Raw genomic sequence first — 21,147 nt, 5'->3', positions numbered from 1 at the left:
CGCGAACGAACCGATTCTTTTGAACGGCTCATAAACATGAACGATGGGAGCCGAGTCGCGGCTGGAGGGGAGCCGTTCTTTTTTCCTATGCGTGTTTCACACAGATGCACACAAATGAGCTCCTCCGCGAGACAGAACAGTTATAGGGGGAGGGGCGCACCCAGCGCAGGCCAACCCTTTATAGCGTGATGATATTAGTTATTAGTTGTGCATGTTCATTGCAGCCCACTTTGTTATTGTTCATTGACTTGAAGGGGCTGATGTCCTATTTGCAAAGTTTACAGTAGTAATAGTATGTAGACATTTCCATTTTATTTATTCTAATTTTATCTACTTTAAATATTTTTTGTTTTCTATCAAAATGTTCTTGTGTGGAAGTGTTTGTAGTAAAAGCTGTTTTGCACAGAAATTCATTGCAGCCGGCTTTGTTTTTGATGTTTATTTGAGTAGATATTGTATGAATAACATAAGTCAACGTAGCTTTACACACACACACACACACACACACATTTTGTAATAAAGGTAAATCCAAAATAGTGATGTCACTGTCTAAGCAGAGGGATTTGTGCAACCCTATGGAATATAGTCCACACATGACAAACGAGGTAATAATCAATATTTCAGAATAATTCAAACTCAGATATTGGTGTGTGATATCTGAGTTTTAATTATTTGACTACAAATCTCACCTCATCATTCCTCCCAGTGATTATTTCCAGGATAAACTGAGATGCCTCCAAGCTGGCTTCTTAAAACTGACTAAATATTTAAAAAGAGCCAAAAGAGCTGTTCTTTTGAACAGCTCTTTGAAAGGAACGGATCGCGAAGATCCGGATCCCCTCAAAGAGCCATAAATCCCATCACTAATGTACTCATCCAGCTCAGTTCACTTTAAATACAGGTGCTGGTCACAGAATTATAATATCATCAAAAAGTTGATTTATTTCACTAATTCCATTCAAAAAGTGAATCTTGTATATTATATTCATTCATTACACACAGATTTATATATTTCAAATGTTTATTTTTTATTTTTTTATTTTGATGATTATAACTGACAACTAAGGAAACTCCCAAATTCAGTATCTCAGAAAATTAGAATGTAACTTAAGACCAATACAAAGAAAGGATTTTTAGAGTTCTTGGCCAAATCTTGACTAAAAAGTATGAAAATGAAAAGTATGAGCATGTACAGCACTCAATACTTAGATGGGGCTCCTTTTGCCTGAATGACTGCAGCAATGCGGCGTGGCATGGAGTCGATCAGTCTGTGGCACTGCTCAGGTGTTATGAGAGCCCATGTTGCTCTGATAGTGGCTTTCAGCTCTTCTGCATTCTTGGGTCTGGCGTATTGCATCTTCCTCTTCCAAATACCCCACAGATTTTCTATGGGGTTAAGGTCAGGCGAGTTTGCTGGCCAATTAAGAACAGGGATACCATGGTCCTTAAACCAGGTACTGGAAGCTTTGGAAGCTGTGGAAACTTTTCTCTGGACCTCAAGCAACGTGGATTGTGTGCCTCTCCTCTCTTCCTCCAGACTCTGGGACCCTGATGTCCAAAGGAAATGCTAAATTTACTTTCATCAGAGAACATAACTGTGGTCCACTCAGCAGCAGTCCAGTCCTTTCTGAAGCGAGATGCTTCTGATGCTGTCTGTTGTTCAAGAGTGTCTTGACACCAGGAGTGCGACAGCTGAAACCCATGTCTTGCATACATCTGTGTGTAGTGGTTCTTGAAGCACTGGCTCCAGCTGCAGTCCACTCTTTGTGAATCTTCCCCACATTTTTTAATGGGGTTTGTTTTACAATCCTCTCCAGGGTGCAGTTATCCCTATTGCTTGTACACTTTTTTTCTACCACATCTTTTCCTTCTCTTTGTCTCTCTATTAATGTGCTTGGACACAAAGCTCTGTGAACAGCCAGCCTCTTTTGCAATGACCTTTTGTGTCTTGCCCTCCTTGTGCAAGGTGTCAATGGTCGTCTTTTGGACAACTGTCAAGTCAGCAGTCTTCCCCATGATTGTGTAGCCTACAGAACTAGACTGAGAGACCATTTAAAGGCTTGCAGGTGTTTTGAGTTAATTAGTTAATTAGTGGCACCAGGTGTCTTCAATATTGAACCTTTTCACAATATTCTAATTTACTGTGATACTAAATTTGGGATTTTCCTTAGTTGTCAGTTATAAACATCAAAATTAAAAGAAATAAACATTTGAAGTGTATCAGTCTGTGTGTAATGAATGAATATAATATACAATTTCACTTTTTGAATGGAATTAGTGAAATAAATTAACTTTTTGATGTTATTATAATTATATGACCACCACCTGTAGTATCTTTGCAATCAAGTTAATGATATCGCTGGAAGTTAAGTGTCCCCAATTAAGCAAGCCAGAGGCGACAGCGGCAAGGAACCAGATTGAGAAGAATCACCTGTTTCCTGTGGTTTTGTTCCGGTGGCCATCTAGGAGACAAGGTCTTGACTGTGGATCTGTGTCTGGGGCTCATCTAGTTGTCCTGGTCTCCCCTGACATTCAGGGCTGTAGAGGTCCTTTCTAGGTGCTGATCCACCATCTGGTCTGGATATGTACTGGATCCGGGTGACTGCAGTGACCCTCTGATCTGGATACAGACTGGATCTGGTGGCTACGGTGACCTCGGAACAAGAGAGAAACAGACAAATATTAGCGTAGATGCCATTCTTCTAACGATGTAGCAAGTACATTGTGTGTTATGGGAAGTGTTCCCATGTTGAGGTTTTCCTAATTGAACAATGTTAGGTAGATTATTTCAGAGTTTGGGTGCTAAATAGGAAAAGGATCTGCCACACGCAGTTGATTTTGATATTCTAGGTATATTATCAAATTGCCTGAGTTTTGAGAATGCAGCGGACATGGGGGACTATTATGTAATAAGAAATCGTTCAAATACTGAGGTGCCAAACCATTCAGGGCTTAATAAGTAATAAGCAATATTTAAAAATCTATACGATGTTTAACAGGGAGCAAGTGCAGTGTTGACAGGACCGGGCTAATATGGTCATACTTCCTGGTTCTAGTAAGAACTCTAGCTGCTGCATTTTGGATTAGCTGTAGTTTGTTTACTAAGCGTGCAGAACAACCACCCAATAAAACATGACAGTTATCTTACCTTAAGGTCATGAACGCATGGATTAACATTTCTGCATTTGAGATTGAGAGCATAGGTCATAATTTAGATATATTTTTGAGATAAAAAATTGCAGTTTTACAAATGCTAGAAATGTGGCTTTCAGAGGAAAGATTGCTATAAAGTAGCACACCTAGGTTCCTAACTGATGACGAAGAATTTGACAGAGCAGCCATCAAGTCTTAGACAGTGTTCTAGGTTATTACAAGCAGAGTTTTTACACAGATAATAAAAGAATACAAATTAGAACAAGTAATGAATAATACAATTTTCAAATTGTATGTGCAGGTATATTACATTAGACAGTTTTGTATGTACGTACAGGTATATTATGTACAAATTTGAAGTGTAGACTAAGTATGTGTTAAATAAATCTATGTGAATAAATAGTGTTTTGAGTTCCACAGTTATTGTCAAGTGTTCATGAAATGGATTGCCTGAGGGAAGAAACTGTTCCTGTGTCTGGTCGTTCTGGTGTTCAGTGCTCTGTAGCGTCGACCGGATGACAACAGTTCAAAGAGGAAGTGTGTTGGATGTGAGGGGTCCAGAGTGATTTTGTCAGCCATTTTGCTCACTCTGGATGAGTACAGTTCTTAAAGAAAAGGAAGGGTTGTGCCAGACTATCCTCTTTATTCTTCTGAGTTCAGATTTGGTAGCTGAGCTGAACCAGACAGTAACTGAAGTGCAGAAGACAGACTCAATGATGGCAGAGTAGAACTGTTTCAGCAGATCCTGTGGCAGGTTAAACTTCCTCAGCTGGCGAAGGAAGTACAACCTCTGCTGGGCCTCTTTCACAATGGAGTCAATGTGAATGTCCCATTTCAGGTCCTGAGAGATAGTGGTGCCCAGGAACCTGAATGACTCCAGTGCAGTCACAGTGCTGTTCATGATGGTTAGTGATGGGAGAGCAGGGGGGTTTCTCCTGAAGTCCATGATCATCTCCACTATTTTGAGTGTGTTGAGCTCCAGGTTGTTGAGACTGCAGCAGATAGCCAGCTCTTTAACCTCCTGTCTGTATCCAGACTCCTCACCGTCCTGAATGAGGCCGGTGAATGTTGTCCCGTCTGCAAACTTCAGGAGCTTGACAGAGGGGTCTTTAGATGTGTAGAGGGAGAAAAGCACTGGGGAGAGAACACAGCCCTGGGGAGCTCCGGTGCTGATTGTACGGGTGCTGGATGTGTATTTTCCCAGCCTCACTAGCTGCTGCTTGTCTGTCAGGAAGCTGTTGATCCACTGACAGATGGAGGTGGGCACAGAGAGCTGAGTTAGTTTGGGCAGGAGGAGGTTTGGAATGATAGGGTTAAAGGCATAGCTGAAGTCCACAAACAGGATCCTCACATAAGTCAATGTCAATGTCACCTTGATTTATATAGCGCTTTAAACAAAATACATTGCGTCAAAGCAACTGAACAACATTCATTAGGAAAACAGTGTCAATAATGCAAAAATGATAGTTAAAGGCAGTTCATCATTGGATTCAGTTATGTCATCTCTGTTCAGTTAAATAGTGTCTGTGCATTTATTTGCAATCAAGTCAACGATATCGCTGTAGATGAAGTGTCCCCAACTAAGCAAGCCAGAGGCGACAGCGGCAAGGAACCGAAACTCCATCGGTGACAGAATGGAGAAAAAAACCTTGGGAGAAACCAGGCTCAGTTGGGGGGACAGTTCTCCTCTGACCAGACGAAACCAGTAGTTCAATTCCAGGCTGCAGCAAAGTCAGATTGTGCAGAAGAATCATCTGTTTCCTGTGGTCTTGTCCTGGTGCTCCTCTGAGACAAGGTCTTTACAGGGGATCTGTATCTGGGGCTCTAGTTGTCCTGGTCTCCGCTGTCTTTCAGGGATGTAGAGGTCCTTTCTAGGTGCTGATCCACCATCTGGTCTGGATACGTACTAGATCCGGGTGACTGCAGTGACCCTCTGATCTGGACACAGACTGGATCTGGTGGCCACGGTGGCCACGGCCACGGATAAGTCCCTGGTCTTTCTAGTTGTTGGAGAACATAATGCAATCCAGTGTTTACTGCATTGTCCACAGACCTGTTTGCTCTGTAGGCAAACTGAAGAGAATCCAGTAAGGGTCTTTCAGGTGGGCCAGCACCAGTTTTTCAAATGACTTCATGACCACAGATGTTAGAGCCACAGGCCTGTAGTCATTTAGTCCTGTAATTTTGGATATCTTTGGGATGGGGACTTCGCACAGCTCCAGTGATCTGTTGAAGATCCGTGTGAAGATGGGGGCCAGCTGGTCAGCACAGGATTTCAGACACGCTGGTGTAACACTATCTGGGCCTGGTGCTTTTTTCCTTTCCTGCTTCAGGAAGACCTGGCGCACCTCATCCTCGCTGATCTGAATTGCAGGTGTGGGGGAGAGGGGGGTTGCAGGAGGTGTGAATGGTATGAATGGTTTTGTGGAGAGGTGTTCAGGGCAGGTGTTGGGTATTTTTACGAACCTGCAGAAAAACTCATTCAGATCGTGTGCCAGTTGTTGATTCTCCACAGTGCTGGGGGATGGTGTCTTGTAGTTGGTGATCTCCTTCAGACTTTTCCACACTGATGCTGAGTTGCTGGAAGAGAATAGTTCCTCTTTACTACTCTGATCTCCTTTTCAAGTGTGTATTTAGGCTGTTTATACAGGACATTGTCCCTCTTCCTGTAAACAACTTCTTTGGCCTGATGGAGCTGTCTGAGTTTTGCAGTGAATCATGGTTTGTCATTGTTGTAAGTTAGATGATTCCTGCTAGGAATGCACAATGTCTTCACAGAAACTGACATAAGATGTTACAGTATCTGTGAGTTCATCCAGATCAGTGGCAGCAGCTTCAGTCAAAACAAGTTTGTAAATCCTGCTCTCCTTCATTAGTCCATCTTTTTACAGCCTTTCTTACAGGTTTAGCTGATTTTAGTTTCTGCCTGTAGGTAGGTATAAGATTAACCAAACGGTATAAGGCGATCTGAGTGCCCCAAAGCTGCCCGCGGAACAGGGTGATATGCATTCTTTATTATGGTGCAACAGTGATCCAATATATTACTGTAGAGACATGTGGGACATGTGATGTGCTGTCTGTATTTTGGCAGTTCACGGGAGAGATTTGCTTTATTAAAGTCCCCAAGAGTGATCAAAACAGAGTCCGGGTGTTGTTGTTCTGTCTCTGTGATCTGATCAGCAAGTTTCTGTAAAGCCAGGCTCACGTGCTCTTGAGGAGGAATGTAAATATTCACGAGAATGAACGACTGAAACTCCCGTGGGGAATAGAAAGGCTTGCAATTAATGTCGAGTGTTTCTAGATCTGAACAGCACATATTTAACACTGTTACAGTTGTACAACACCTTTCTTTGATGTAAAAGCATGTTCTGCCGCCACGCGATTTCCCCATTGATTATGCATCGCGGTCCACTCTGAACACCTGAAAGCCCAGCAGATGGAGCACGCTGTCTGGCTTGGCATTGTTTAGCCAAGTTTTTGTGAAACACAGAGCAGCAGAGTGTGAGAAATCCTTATTTGTCCAGGACAGCAGAAGGAGTTCGTCTGTTTTACTGGGTAGAGAGCGGAGGTTTGCCAGATGGATGCTAGGCAATGAAATTTGCGCTTTCTGAGTTTCACAAGTGCCCCGGCTCTTTTCCCCCATTTGCAGTTCCTGAAGCGTGTGATCAGCGCAACTGCTCCACCGACAAAAATGTCCAGCAAAACATCAGAATAGTCGAAAACCAGTAATATATCGGCGATGTGTGGTGCAGAATGTCCAGCAATTTATCTCTGGTGAAACTGATTGCAGGAATATAACTAAAGACAGGGCAAACTAATAAAAACAACTGCAGAACACATCACGAAAGCCACCATCTTGCATCAGTGCCAGATACTAAAATGATATACTAATAGATACTAATAAATATACAGATTATGAATTCTGTTAGTTTGTCAAATTATTGTTTTTCTGGGCCGCGAAGAAATATAGAGTTGCATAGCACAGCATTACAGTGAAAGCTAACACCGTGCTTCCTGATGATATCTGCCAGGGGGTAACATGTAAAGCGTGAAAAGTAACGGCCCTAGTACTCAGCATTGAGTTACTCCATACTGCACTTGTGATCGATATGATACCTCTTTGATTCACTGCAACAAATTGTTGTCGGTTAGATAAGTACGATTTGAACCATGCTAATGCACTCCCATTAATGCCAACAAAGTGTTCTAATCTATTCAAGTTAATGTTGTGGTCAATTGTGATATCAGTCAATCAGTACTATGATATGGTCTAAACCCTGACTGGAAATCCTCACAGATACTATTTTTCTCTAAGAAGGAATATAATTGTGAGGATGCTACCTTTTCTAGTATCTTGGACAGAAAAGTGAGATACGAGATCGGTCTGTAATTAACTAGTTCTTTGGGGTCTAGTTGTGTTTCTTTTTATGAGAGGCTTAATGTAACAATAAAAACTTCCTAATTACCGGCCTCGCTCCTGTTCCCACGTCTCTCGGCCCCGCCCCACTTGTCACACTTAATAACAGCCAGTTTAAAGGTTTTGTGGACATATCCTAATGACACTGAGGAATTAATAATAGTCAGAAGAGGATCTATGACTTCTGGAAGCACCTCTTTCAGGAGCTTAGATGGTATAGGGTCTAACATACATGTTGTTGGTTTAGATGATTTAACAAGTTTATACAATTCTTCCTCTCCTATAGTAGAGAATGAGTGGAACTGTTCCTCAGGGGGTCTATAGTGCACTGTCTGATGTGATACTGTAGCTGACGGCTGAATGGTTGCAATTTTATTTCTAATAGTATCGATTTTAGAAGTAAAGTAGTTCATAAAGTCATTACTGCTGTGGTGTTGGGAAATATCAACACCTGTTTATGCTTTATTTTTCATTAGTTTAGCGACTGTATTGAATAAATATCTGGGATTGTTTGTTTTCTTCTAAAAGAGAAGAGAAGTGATCAGGTCTAGCCGTTTTTAATGCTTTTCTGTAAGATAGGCTACTTTCCCACCAAGCAATACAAAATACCTCTATTTTTTCTCCAGCTGCGCTCCATCTTCAGTCCTCGTCATTACACATTGTTTAATGCATCAAAGTGAACACAGCCACATTTAGATATGAACATCTATATTTAAAGGCTAATTCAGTTTTTTTCTGTTTACTTTAGACCTGCTCCTCATATTCTGTGACCTCCTTCAACCATCTTCTCTTCATTTGTACAGTGCTATATGTGCCAGGATCACTTTCTTTTTACATTCACATAATTTCTAACATTTAAATTGCCATTTGAATTTGTTCTGTTCTGTTACCAATTAAACATAGACCTAAAGATTTTCCTGCATTTCCCCACCAAAATAAAAGCTTCAGAGTTAAAACAAACATTTAAAACTGATGATTTAGATGGATTAGTATTGTTACTTGTACAGTAATAAAATGAAATACCATTACCAAAAATAAAATAAAATAATTTCTAGGGATGCACAGATACAACTTTTTCCAGAACTCGCCCGATACGGATTCTTTTTATTTTTGGTACTTGTCGATACAGAGTACCGATACCGATATTTTTATTGCATTTGTATTTTTTTTATATATTGGGTACAGAAACCAAAAAAAAAAGTATAATGTTAGCTGGTTAACTTACTGTAATTTATTAAATAGATACAGTAAAACCAAAATTTATTTAGACCTTCCACATCACACATTATCACAGTTTATTCTCTATAGTTTAGAAGATGGTAATAAAATATGACAAGAACTCATAGTTAAACTGTGTCAGGACAAATTCATCTTGATGTTTGATAACTTTGATAGAAAGGTATGTAATGGATTACAATCAACCAAAAATTATTCAGACAGCTGTTAGTATGACAGTATCTACACAACTATCAATACTTAGTTGGGCAACTCTTAGCCTTAACTCTTAGTCTGTAGTTTCCTGGGCATGCGTTCATCCAGCTTCATGCAAACCTGAACTTCAATTTTTTCCACAGACTTGGTCTGAATAATTTTTGGTCCCAAATTTGTATCAGTTTTACTGGTAGTCCACTGTTTGAAGAGTTTTTGGGTATACTTTGTCACAGTTTACTTTATTTTGCTATCCTCATTTACATAAATGAACTATAGTGTCCTGCACCCACTAGTAAAAAAATGTATATCTGGTCTCTGATTTCTAATTTTATCTAATTATCTAATTTTTGGTTTAACTGTATATCCTTTGGTTGTTTTCACACTTAATTATGCCTATTAAATAATATTTTAAAGTTTTTGTTACTTTTTTTGTTCATAGTTTTGCTTTATGGTTCATCATAGCATAGATATCATACGTAGACAACCTTAATCTCTTATAACTAAATTCTGCTGTCTGTTGTTTGTTTTTGGTGTTTCTTTGTCTGAATATGGCACTTATCACGTGCTGTGTGGTATTGGTGTTTGGTATCGGGGGATTTTAACGAGTATGAGTACGAGTACAGGAGCTCAGCATCGGGTATCGGTATCGGTATCGGTGCATCCCTAATAATTACCATTATCAAATAATAGTTGTTTGTACAAATGTATTAATTCAATAATAATGTACATCTCTCTTCCTTGTTTTAATAATTAGAATTAAAAATAGAAATCTTTCAAAACAGTTCAAAGCAATTATTATTCAAAATAATTGTTTCCTAAAAATGACCATGAGAAACTCCATGAGTGTTGAGTCCACTTAAAAGTAAAGCTGCAAAGACTGTTTTTGTTGTTTGATTGTTTTACTCCGTTCAGATGATTCTTGTAAAGACCGTGTGAAGATTTTATTCTTGTGAAGACTAAACCCATGAGAACAACTACTGGTTGTTGAATGAACTGGCAGCAGTTTAATAATCCAAATATAATTTCTGGCCAAATAACACAGCAGGAATAAACAGGAATTACGTTTTTTCCAACAGCTTACACAAATTATTTAAACATCCAAGAATTGCACACAAAATGCAAAATTCCTTACCTCTTGCAAAACTAAGCACTGCATTCAAAATATTACAAACACATCTCAAAAGCAAACATTTGGAAACACCTTTGCCATAATATTAATTCCTGTTAGATTTGTGTGTGTTACATAGAGAATTGTGTGTTGTGTTTTGCAAAAAGTGTTTTATGAAATTTAAAACTGTCTCAAAGTTAGAGAATAAGTGTCTGGTTTTGCAGATGTGGTGTGTGCTCTTCTGCTGTTTGAGTGCAGCTTTCAGAAACTGTGTGACAAGTAAAGATTTTGTGTGCAAGCAGTTGAAACAAACTGTAAATGACTGAAATATGAAATTCAATTCAAGTTTATTTGTATAGCACTTTTCACAATGCAAATTGTCAGCTTCACAGAAAATGAATCTCTCTACATTATATTTAGTAACAGCTTATAAGTGGTGACTATCTCAAGCTGTTGTCCATATGGCAGAAATGTATGGTAATAATCATGTAGTTAGTTAATGTCCTGTAATCAAACAGACGGTGAACACTATTAACACTAATGATTATATGTTGCAGTCTTCAGAGATGCTTGAATAATGGTTAATGTCAGATATGGAGATGGCTGTGTTTGGTGCCAGCAGCAGCTGCAGTGAATGGTGTGTGTGTCTCTCTCAGCTGTCACCCCATGTCGGGCGAGTGTTTGTGCAGCCCGGGCTGGTCGGGCTTGTACTGTAATGAGACGTGTGCTCCTGGTTTATACGGCGAGGCATGTCAGCAGATCTGCGCCTGTCAAAACGGAGCCGACTGCCACAGCGTGAACGGGAAGTGTGTCTGCGCACCCGGATTCAAGGTACAGCTTCAGAAAGACACTCTGCGTTTGTGTGTGTGTGTGCTGGAGTCAAACACTAATGTGTGGTGTGTCTGCAGGGCTCAGATTGCTCCTCTCCCTGTCCCGCCGGCAGCCACGGCATCAACTGCAGCTCAGTGTGCTCCTGTAAGAACGCAGCTGCTTGCTCACCCATCGATGGATCCTGCTCCTGTCAAGCAGGTGATTTACCTCAGACCCCGCTCTTTTGAAGGACTCATGACATCTACTTTTATTATTTTTTTATGTTTCTTGAGGAAAAGTGGGAAAATGATCATTTTCAGGGGTGTGTCCTTTAAGGCTTGTCAGTAATCAGCCGCTATTATGATCGGCTAACATCACTGCATAGGAAACACTATCAACGCCTCATAAGTGTTCTGACAACATTATCAAAATACAATGGTTATTTGTAGGGAGGCATTTTCTGCAGATCGGGTATCGTCAGACGAGACCAATTCAAATCCAATATTATGTGCGTATACTATTCTGTGTTATTTTTGAGCCCCATCGAAAGGCACAAAAACACTATAAAGAACCAAAATGTTTTTGTGCACTATATTTCAAGTGTTCTGAAGCTGTTTCATAGTTCAATGTGAGGTACAGAATAATATTGAAGTCATTAAATTCAGTTCACATAAACTCTTCTCTCTGCTGCTGTCTGTCATCCCTCATTCATCGATCAAACTGTGTGTTGTGTTTGGTTACTACAGTCAAAACCATGATACTCTCTTCAAGAGCGCACAGTAACTGAGGTTTAAAACTGTTCATAGAAAAGGCTCATTAAACTAACGCACAGATTTAATACACTACGAATCAATATTTCCTCCTTTTGTACTAGTGATGTCCGGTTCACGAATGAATCGTTTGATTTAACCGGTTCTTCTCAGTGAATCGTTTGAACTGGTTCGCGTCTCCAGTAAGCATTTATCCACAAATAACTTAAGTTATTCACTTTTTTAACATGGCTGACACTGAGTCGAAATGAACCAATATCCCGGAGTAATTCATTTACTCATACAGTACAGTGACTGAACTGCTGTGAAGAGAGAACTGAAGATGAACTCGAGATGAACAGCTTGTGTTGTAACTCTTCTCTGGGACTCAGAGGACTGTGCAGCTGCACACTGTGACTCTGTGTTGTTTCAAGCTCATCATTCTGAGCACAGGATGTGTATAAGCGCTTTGGTGCCTTTAGTATTATAATACTTTTCTACCCAATCAAAGATTAATAATAGTCTTTCTTGTTCTGTCCTATCACACGTTTCTGCCTTTATTACTGTGCTATACATTTAAAAGAAATGTCTTTTATATTTCTGGATAAATGATTTATATACTTGTTTGCATCTTATTTATATACTTGTATGCATTTTTAAAATTGCTCTTTGTATTGTTGTAAGATTTTTACAATACAAAGAGTAATGTGTACATTCTGTGATCATTTTCTCATTATCATGTCGTTCCAAACCCGTGAGAAACGAGTTCCTCCTCAGAAGACAAATAAAGGTGTTTTGTGTTTGGTGTCAGGGTGGCACGGGGTGGACTGCTCCATCAACTGCCCCAGCGGCTGGTGGGGTCTGGGCTGTAACCTGACGTGTGTGTGTGGGAACGGAGCCGCCTGCAGCGCTCTGGACGGGAGCTGCTCCTGTACCCCGGGCTGGAGAGGAGACCGCTGCCATCAACACTGTCAGGTCAGCTTACCTCCAACATCAACACCCATAGCTATATATATTTTTGAAAAAAAAAGAAAAAAAAAGAGAATCTGTTGTCTGTTGTGGACTGATGCAGGATGGGACGTATGGCCTGGCCTGTGGTGAGCGCTGTGACTGCAGTCATGCAGACGGGTGTCACCCCTCGACTGGACACTGCCGCTGTCTGGCCGGATGGACAGGTAAAGCAGCTGAGCCTCATGCTTCTCAGAAGCTGTTTCCCACCGCTGGCCTAAAGCAGCAGAAGCCAGTTCTCAGATTAGTGGCCTTTAAGGTGGCTGTTCATAAACTCTGAATCCTACATATGTATGTGGTTACAGCCTCTCTGTCCATCCACCCCATTCACCCAAAACCACTTGTCCTGCTTCTAACCTCTTTAATGACCATGTAGAAAATGTTTATTTAATTACTGATTAGCACAAATATCCTGCTAAAGGTAAAGCTAAATCATTTACTCTCCCTCAAGTTGATCCAAACCTGCAGGTTTCCTACAAAAGAAGATATTTTGAAGAATGTTTGTAACCAAATGTTTGCGGGTCCCCATTTGTCACGCAGTGGGTGTAAAAGTAAGCGCACGTAAGGAGTAGGGAACATAGTAATATTTAACAATAATCCACAGGAAAATCCATGACCACATAAGCACAAATAATTGCAGACAACGGAACAGGGAAGAACATAGGACTTAAATACTAGAGAAGTATTCAGGGAGAACTGAAACTGGTGTAGAGTAGTTAATCAAAAGCCATGGAAAATAACGAGGAACTGAATCAGAAACACATGGAAAACTAAAGCAGAACATAACCTACACCATTGAATTCGATAGTATTTTTTTTCCATACTTTGAAAGTCAATGCGGAAAAGCAATAGTTTGGTTACCAGCATTCTTACGGGTTGGGAGCAGATGTTTATTTTGTGATGTCAGCGTTTGTGTAGATGTGTCATTATGTTTGTATGTCGTGTCGTGTTCTCTCCCACACATTCCTGGGGTTTGTGCCGGACTCCGGCTGCATACTGATGCCCTCGGCGGCTTTCCTCGGGGCCGCTGCACTAGAATGATCTCCAGCTCCTAGCAACACACACTCACTCTCAAAAGAGCTTTCGTCTGAGTTCTGGCAGCACAGAGCCACTTCAGCCCTCGGACTGAGCTCCAGACTCGCGTGTAATCATCTGTCCTGACGGTCACTGGGTTAGGACCAGTTCACACCAACAACCATAACTATAACAATAACTACTGTATATTAGCACACCAACATGCAGTATGGTTCTGCTTATTATAAGCATGCTCTGTGCTTACGTCTTCCGCCACTTCCAGTGATCAAGCTCTTTACAGCAGCATGGACTTTTGATTGACTTTAATTGTTCATTTTATGAGCCAGTATGTGTGTGTGCATGCATTAGGAGATGAAGAAGGGATACGAAATGAAGTTCAAAACAGTTCTGGAGAAGCTTAATTATTTAGTCCTTTCAGTAGAACATGAACATCTACTGAAACTTCAAATTTAATGGTATTTAATTTAAATATTTACAGATTACATGTAATAGATGACACTTTCTTGAAAATTGGTAATTAGTTTGTAATCGGTGTCATTATACATCTTAGTCTGAGTTTTGAGACGGTGCAGCTGGTGGAGTTTCAGTGCTTCAAAACAGCAAATAATTTTATGAAACAGCTCAGTCAATTCAGAAATTTAAAAGCTTAACTACTAAACTGTGAGTCACTGAGCTTTTCTCCACCATCACATCCCATCTCAAGCTCCCTCATTCTAGTCAGCACTTCAGAATGGGATGGCAGATGAACTTATAATACTAAAATAAATATCATGGAAAAGTTCTCTATTTTTGTAATTTAATAAAAAAATGATTTCTTATATTTTAGATACATTGCACACAGACTAAAATTTCTCAAGAGTTTTTTTGTTTTAATTCTGATGGTTATGACTTACAGCTTAGGAAAATAAAAAATTCGGTATCTAAAAAATCCAAATATTTTCTCAAAGATCAATAAAAAAAAGAAAAAAAAAGATTTACAAAACATAAATGTTCAAGATCTCCAAAGCAGATTAATTATACACTCAATACTGCTTCAGTGTGGCATGGAGTCGATCAGTCTGTGGCACTGCTGAGGTGTTATTGGAGCTCAGGTTGCTTTGATAGCGGCCGTTTGTCAGATGTTACTTATCTTCCTCTTCACAGTACCCCATAGATTCTCTGTGAGGCTCATGTCAGGTGAGTTGGCTGGCCAATCAAGCACTGTAATATCATGGTAAGCAAACCACTTGGAAGTGGTTGTGTCACTGTGGGCAGGTGCTAGAGTCCTACTGCAAAATTATATTAGCATCTCCATAAAGCTTGTCAGCAGATGGAGGCATAAAGTGCTCCAAAATTTCCTGGTAGATAGCGGCATTGACTTTGGACTTGATAAAACACAATAGACCATTACCAGCAGACGTCATGGCACCCAAATCATCTCTGACTTCAGAAACTTTACCCTTCACTTTCATCTGAAAAAATGACTGTGGAGCAACAGTCCAGTTATTTTTCTCCTTAGCCCAGGTGAAATGCTTCTGACTTTTTTTTCTGGTTCAGGAGTAATTTGGTTCTAGGATTGGCAGAGTGGTTTGTGATTGTAGCTCTGCTTTTCTGTTGAATCTCTATCTTACTATCACTCTCTGAATCAGAATCAGAATGAGCTTTATTGCCAGTATGTTTACACATACGAGGAATTTGTTTTCATGACCGAAGCTTCCGCAGTGCAACAGAATGACAGCGACACAACATAAAACACATAATAAAAGAATAAAAAAATACAAATGAGTAGGTAAGGAATAACAATATACAATTTTCAAATTGTATGTACAGGTATATTATGTGCAAATTTGAAGTGTAGACTAAGTATGAGTTAAGATAAGTGTATAAATTCAAACTCTGTTGTCTAAAGTGATCAAATATAAACTTAATTCCCACCATATATCCGATATTATATATCAATCTAATTTGACTAATCTGACCTTTCGATTTAAAATTTTAAATCATGAGTGCAGCGTGCCTATAGCTTGTTAGCATTTGTTAGCTATTTAGCTTGACAATCACGTTTCCATCCGCATTTCTATTCGCATCTGTTATAGTTTTCTTTTTTCTTCCGCCTCGTTTCTTTTCGCTCTCACCCCATTTTTCACAAGTTCATCAAACAACAGTGGTAAGTCAGAATCATTCATTAATCACAGTGAGTAATGGCTTCTCCTGCTATTGTTATTTGCACCGCTTGCCACATGTATACAGGTGCTTCTCAATGAATTAGAATGTTGCGAAAAAGTTCATTTATTTCAGTAATTCAGCTCAAATTGTGAAACTCATGTATTAAATAAATTCAATGCATACCGACTGAAGTAGTAGGTGGTGTTAGCGCAGTGGATAAGACACATGCCTTTGGTTCGAATGACCCAGGTTCGAATCCACTGTGAGACACCAATGTGTTCCTGAGCAAGACACTTAACCCCTAGTTGCTCCAGAGGTGTGCGACCTCTGACATATATAGCAATTGTAAGTCGCTTTGGATAAAAGCATCGGCTAAATGAATAAATGTAAGTAGTTTAAGTTTTTGGTTCTTTTAATTGTGATGATTTAGGCTAACATTTAACAAAAACCCACCAAATCTCAACAAATTAGAATACTTCATAAGACCAAAAAAAAAATAAAAAAATAAAAACATTTTTAGTGAATTTTTGGCCTTCTGAAAAGTATGTTCATTTACTGTACATGTACTCAATACTTGGTAGTTGCTCCTTTTGCTTTAATTACTGCCTCAGTTCAGCGTGGCCTGGAGGTGATCAGTTTGTGGCACTGCTGAGGTGGTCTGGAAGCCCAGGTTTATTTGACAAACTTCACATCACACAAAATCATCACAGACTGTGGAAACTTAACACTGGACTTCAAGCAACTTGGGCTATGAGCTTCTCCACCCTTCCTCCAGACTCTAGGAACTTGGTTTCCAAATGAAATACAAAACTTGCTCTCATCTGAAAAGAGGACTTTGTTTCACTGTGCAACAAGAGGAATACGACAACTGTAGTCAAATTCCTTGACACGTCTGTGTGCGGTGGCTCTTGATGCCTTGACCCCAGCATCAGTGCATTCCTTGTGAAGTTTACTCAAATTCTTGAACTTTTTTTCTTGACAATCCTCATAAGGCTGCGGTTCTCTCGGTTGGTTGTGTATACGTTTTTTCAAGAAAGAATGAGGACAAAATAAATGTATATAATTTTATGTTTGTAGTTTACTTAGAATATATTTAATTATCCCACAACATAATTTAATATTCACTTGAGAGTGCAGTTAAACAGTTTATTAGGAACAATAAAAGCTGACTTTCAAAGCTGAATTTTTTGCATCATTACTCCAGTAACACAATCTTTGAGAAATACTTTTAACAATCTGATTTTCTAAATATATATATATATATATTAGTGGTGGGCATAGATTAATTTTTTAAATCTAGATTAATTTCACTGTGATCTTGAAATTAATCTAGATTAATCTAGATTAAAATGGCTCATTCGAATTCTGCCGGAGGCATTCAGAATATGTGTGTTACCTAAATAAAATTGACAGACAGTAAGTCTTTGAGAAGGGGTTTATCAAGCTAGGTGTTGCATTAGAAAAGGGGCTCATCTCCTGTTTCTAAAATGCATCACAAAGTGCTTGAGAAAGCTGTAAACTAATTCCACATTGCACAAGGTGCAAACAACCTTACACCTGTTTCACACATACTTCGTCACACAAAACTAATTTTTTTACGCACCCATGTTAACGGATTCCAGTTGCAATCGTTTACGTACTGAGTAGCGGACTGCAAACACGTCCTGTGTGAAAGCACATTGAGTCCATGCTGCACCACATACGTAACGCACACGGACTGCATACGCACTGCAGACGGAGTATGTGTGAAACAGGCGTGAGCAGGGGTCAGCAGGGGTCAGCTGGGGTCAGCAGGCGTGAGCAGGGCCGTAGCTGGGGTCAGCGGGGACCCGGTGAAATTGTTTAATTTGTATGTTCATTTATTTTTATTTATTTGTGCTATTTACGCAATGTGTAAGCTTTTTTTCAAGTTTGTAGGTGTCAAGGTACAGAAACCAAATAATAAAAAAATTAAAATAGCACTGGATAGTCTTCAATGTAAAAATGAAATATACAATCAAACCTACATTTATTCAGACACCTTCAACATTTCTCACATTATAACAGCTTTGCTATATCAAAAATTATATCTGGTGTCTGAATACTTTTTGGTTTGACTGTTAAAACTACAAAGTAATTCAGTCAAGAGCAGTGAGTGATTTTCATTTTCTTGGATTAACATTACAGCAGCTAGCAGCTAAATTAGGCGCGGTCACTTTAAGAGACGATGAACGCATCCAATATAATACACATCCCATTTTTTTCCTCAACTGTTTACTTTCACTTAAGAAATAACTGACAGTTTTTTCGAGCATAATTTCCCAGGTGGATATTTTGACATATTTTGTATGTATTTGTCGGCACAAAAGCAAAAATAAGCAAATTCGATGTTCAAGTGTTTAGAGACGCCTTTCTCTGCGTGAGCCCTGAACACCAGAATACCGCGGTACTGAATTGGGCTCTTTCACATCTTTTTGTTTGTTCAAACAGCGACTTGTATTTGTTCGTTCAGGTGCAGGAGGGACTTCGAGGAGAACTTTGCAGAAGAGAGCTCGGTTCAGTGTCGCTGTCCGTGATACGCGTCTCTCTCTCTCTCTCTCTCTCTCTCTCTCTCTCTCTCTCTCTCTCCGCACTGAACACAGAGCGCGACTAACCAGCTCCCAACTCAACTTTGAGAATAGATTAACGGCGAAAATTTATTTTTATCGCGTGATAAGAGTCTCCCCCGATAACGGCCCACCACTAATATATATATATATATATATATATATATATATATATATATATATATATATATATATATATATATATATATATATATATATATATATTATTATTATTATTATTATTATTATTTATGTTGAAAAGAGCTGAGAATATTAATATTGTTATTATTTACATTTGTATGGTATAGTGTATATTGTTATTGAAACTTCATAATGTTTCACTTGATTATACATTTAGTCAGGAATTATAGTTTGGAAAAAGTCTAACTAGTAAAACTAGTACAAGTATATACATTAAAAAAGACTAACTTATGTTTATGATCTCTTCTGAATAAAGCGCTTCATTCTTTTTTTCTGAGAAAATCTCAAATCCTGAGGTCAAGTCAAGTCACCTTTATTTATATAGCGCTTTAAACAAAATACATTGCGTCAAAGCAACTGAACAACATTCATTAGGAAAACAGTGTCAATAATGAAAAATGATAGTTAAAGGCAGTTCATCATTGAATTCAGTGATGTCATCTCTGTTCAGTTTAAATAGTGTCTGTGCATTTATTTGCAATCAAGTCAACGATATCACTGTAGATGAAGTGACCCCAACTAAGCAAGCCAGAGGCGACAGCGGCAAGGAACCGAAACTCCATCGGTGACAGAATGGAGAAAAAAACCTTGGGAGAAACCAGGCTCAGTTGGGGGGCCAGTTCTCCTCTGACCAGACGAAACCAGTAGTTCAATTCCAGGCTGCAGCAAAGTCAGATTGTGCAGAAGAATCATCTGTTTCCTGTGGTCTTGTAATGGTGCTCCTCTGAGACAAGGTCTTTACAGGGGATCTGTATCTGGGGCTCTAGTTGTCCTGGTCTCCGCTGTCTTTCAGGGATGTAGAGGTCCTTTCTAGGTGCTGATCCAGCATCTGGTCTGGATACGTACTGGATCCGGGTGACTGCAGTGACCCTCTGATCTGGACACAGACTGGATCTGGTGGCTACGGTGACCTCGGAATAAGAGAGAAACAGACTAATATTAGCGTAGATGCCATTCTTCTAATGATGTAGCAAGTACATAGGGTGTTATGGGAAGGGTTTCCGGTTCCGGTTTACCTAATTAATGCAGCCTAAAAATCCTTTAACGGATTTGGATATTAAAAGCATATTAGTATGTTATGTGTATGCCATTTATAAGTAATAAGCAATATTTTAAAATCTATACGATGTTTGATAGGGAGCCAGTGCAGTGTTGACAGGACCGGGCTAATATGGTCATACTTCCTGGTTCTAGTAAGAACTCTTGCTGCTGCATTTTGGACTAGCTGTAGTTTGTTTACTAAGCGTGCAGAACAACCACCCAATAAAGCATTACAATAATCTAACCTTGAGGTCATAAATGCATGGATTAACATTTCTGCATTTGACATTGAGAGCATAGGCCGTAATTTAGATATATTTTTTAGATGGCAAAATGCAGTTTTACAAATGCTAGAAACGTGGCTTTCTAAGGAAAGATTGCGATCAAATAGCACACCTAGGTTCCTAACTGATGACGAAGAATTGACAGAGCAACCATCAAGTCTTAGACAGTGTTCTAGGTTATTACAAGCGGAGTTTTTAGGTCCTATAATTAACACCTCTGTTTTTTCAGAATTTAGCAGTAAGATATTACTCGTCATCCAGTTTTTTATATCGACTATGCAATTCAATTAATTTTACAAATTGGTGTGTTTCACCGGGCCGTAAAGAAATATAGAGCTGAGTATCATCAGCATAACAGTGAAAGCTAACACCATGTTTCCTGATGATATCTCCCAAGGGTAACATATAAAGCATGAAGAGTAGTGGCCCTAGTACTGAGCCTTGAGGTACTCCATACTGCACTTGTGATCGATAGGATACATCTTCATTCACTGCTACGAACTGATGGCGGTCATATAAGTACGATTTAAACCATGCTAACGCACTTCCACTGATGCCAACAAAGTGTTCAAGTCTATGCAGAAGAATGTTGTGGTCAATTGTGTCAAACACAGCACTAAGATCCAATAAAACTAATAGAGAGATACACCCACGATCAGATGATAAGAGCAGGTCATTTGTAACTCTAAGAAGAGCAGTCTCAGTGCTATGATACGGTCTAAATCCTGACTGGAAATCCTCACATATACCATTTTTCTCTAAGAAGGAATATAATTGTGTGGATACCACCTTTTCTAGTATCTTGGACAGAAAAGGGAGATTTGAGATTGGTCTATAATTAACTAGTTCTTTGGGGTCAAGTTGTGGTTTTTTGATGAGAGGCTTAATAACAGCCAGTTTGAAGGTTTTGGGGACATATCCTAATGACAATGAGGAATCAATAATAGTCAGAAGAGGATCTATGACTTCTGGAAGCACCTCTTTCAGGAGCTTAGATGGTATAGGGTCTAACATACATGTTGTTGGTTTAGATGATTTAACAAGTTTATACAATTCTTCCTCTCCTATAGTAGAGAATGAGTGGAACTGTTCCTCAGGGGGTCTATAGTGCACTGTCTGATGTGATACTGTAGCTGACGGCTGAATGGTTGCAATTTTATCTCTAATAGTATCGATTTTA

The 21,147-nt window shown here is 39.3% G+C and overlaps 1 protein-coding gene across 1 annotated transcript in view; it reads left to right on the top strand.

The window, feature by feature from the left end:
* LOC132126955 (multiple epidermal growth factor-like domains protein 10) overlaps positions 1-21,147 on the top strand; it is a 135,456-nt gene that overhangs the window by 92,388 nt on the left and 21,921 nt on the right. Inside the window, exons 9-12 of the mRNA XM_059538579.1 lie at positions 10,766-10,940; positions 11,018-11,138; positions 12,480-12,643; positions 12,741-12,843. Coding sequence (XP_059394562.1) covers positions 10,766-10,940; positions 11,018-11,138; positions 12,480-12,643; positions 12,741-12,843 — 563 coding nt within the window. The remainder of the gene's footprint in view (positions 1-10,765; positions 10,941-11,017; positions 11,139-12,479; positions 12,644-12,740; positions 12,844-21,147) is intronic.

This window comes from Carassius carassius, chromosome 45 (genome assembly GCF_963082965.1).
Source record: "Carassius carassius chromosome 45, fCarCar2.1, whole genome shotgun sequence".
Classification (NCBI taxonomy): Eukaryota; Metazoa; Chordata; class Actinopteri; order Cypriniformes; family Cyprinidae; genus Carassius; species Carassius carassius.
Note: the sequence above shows the minus strand (reverse complement) of the source record. Positions and strands in the feature narration are given on the sequence as shown.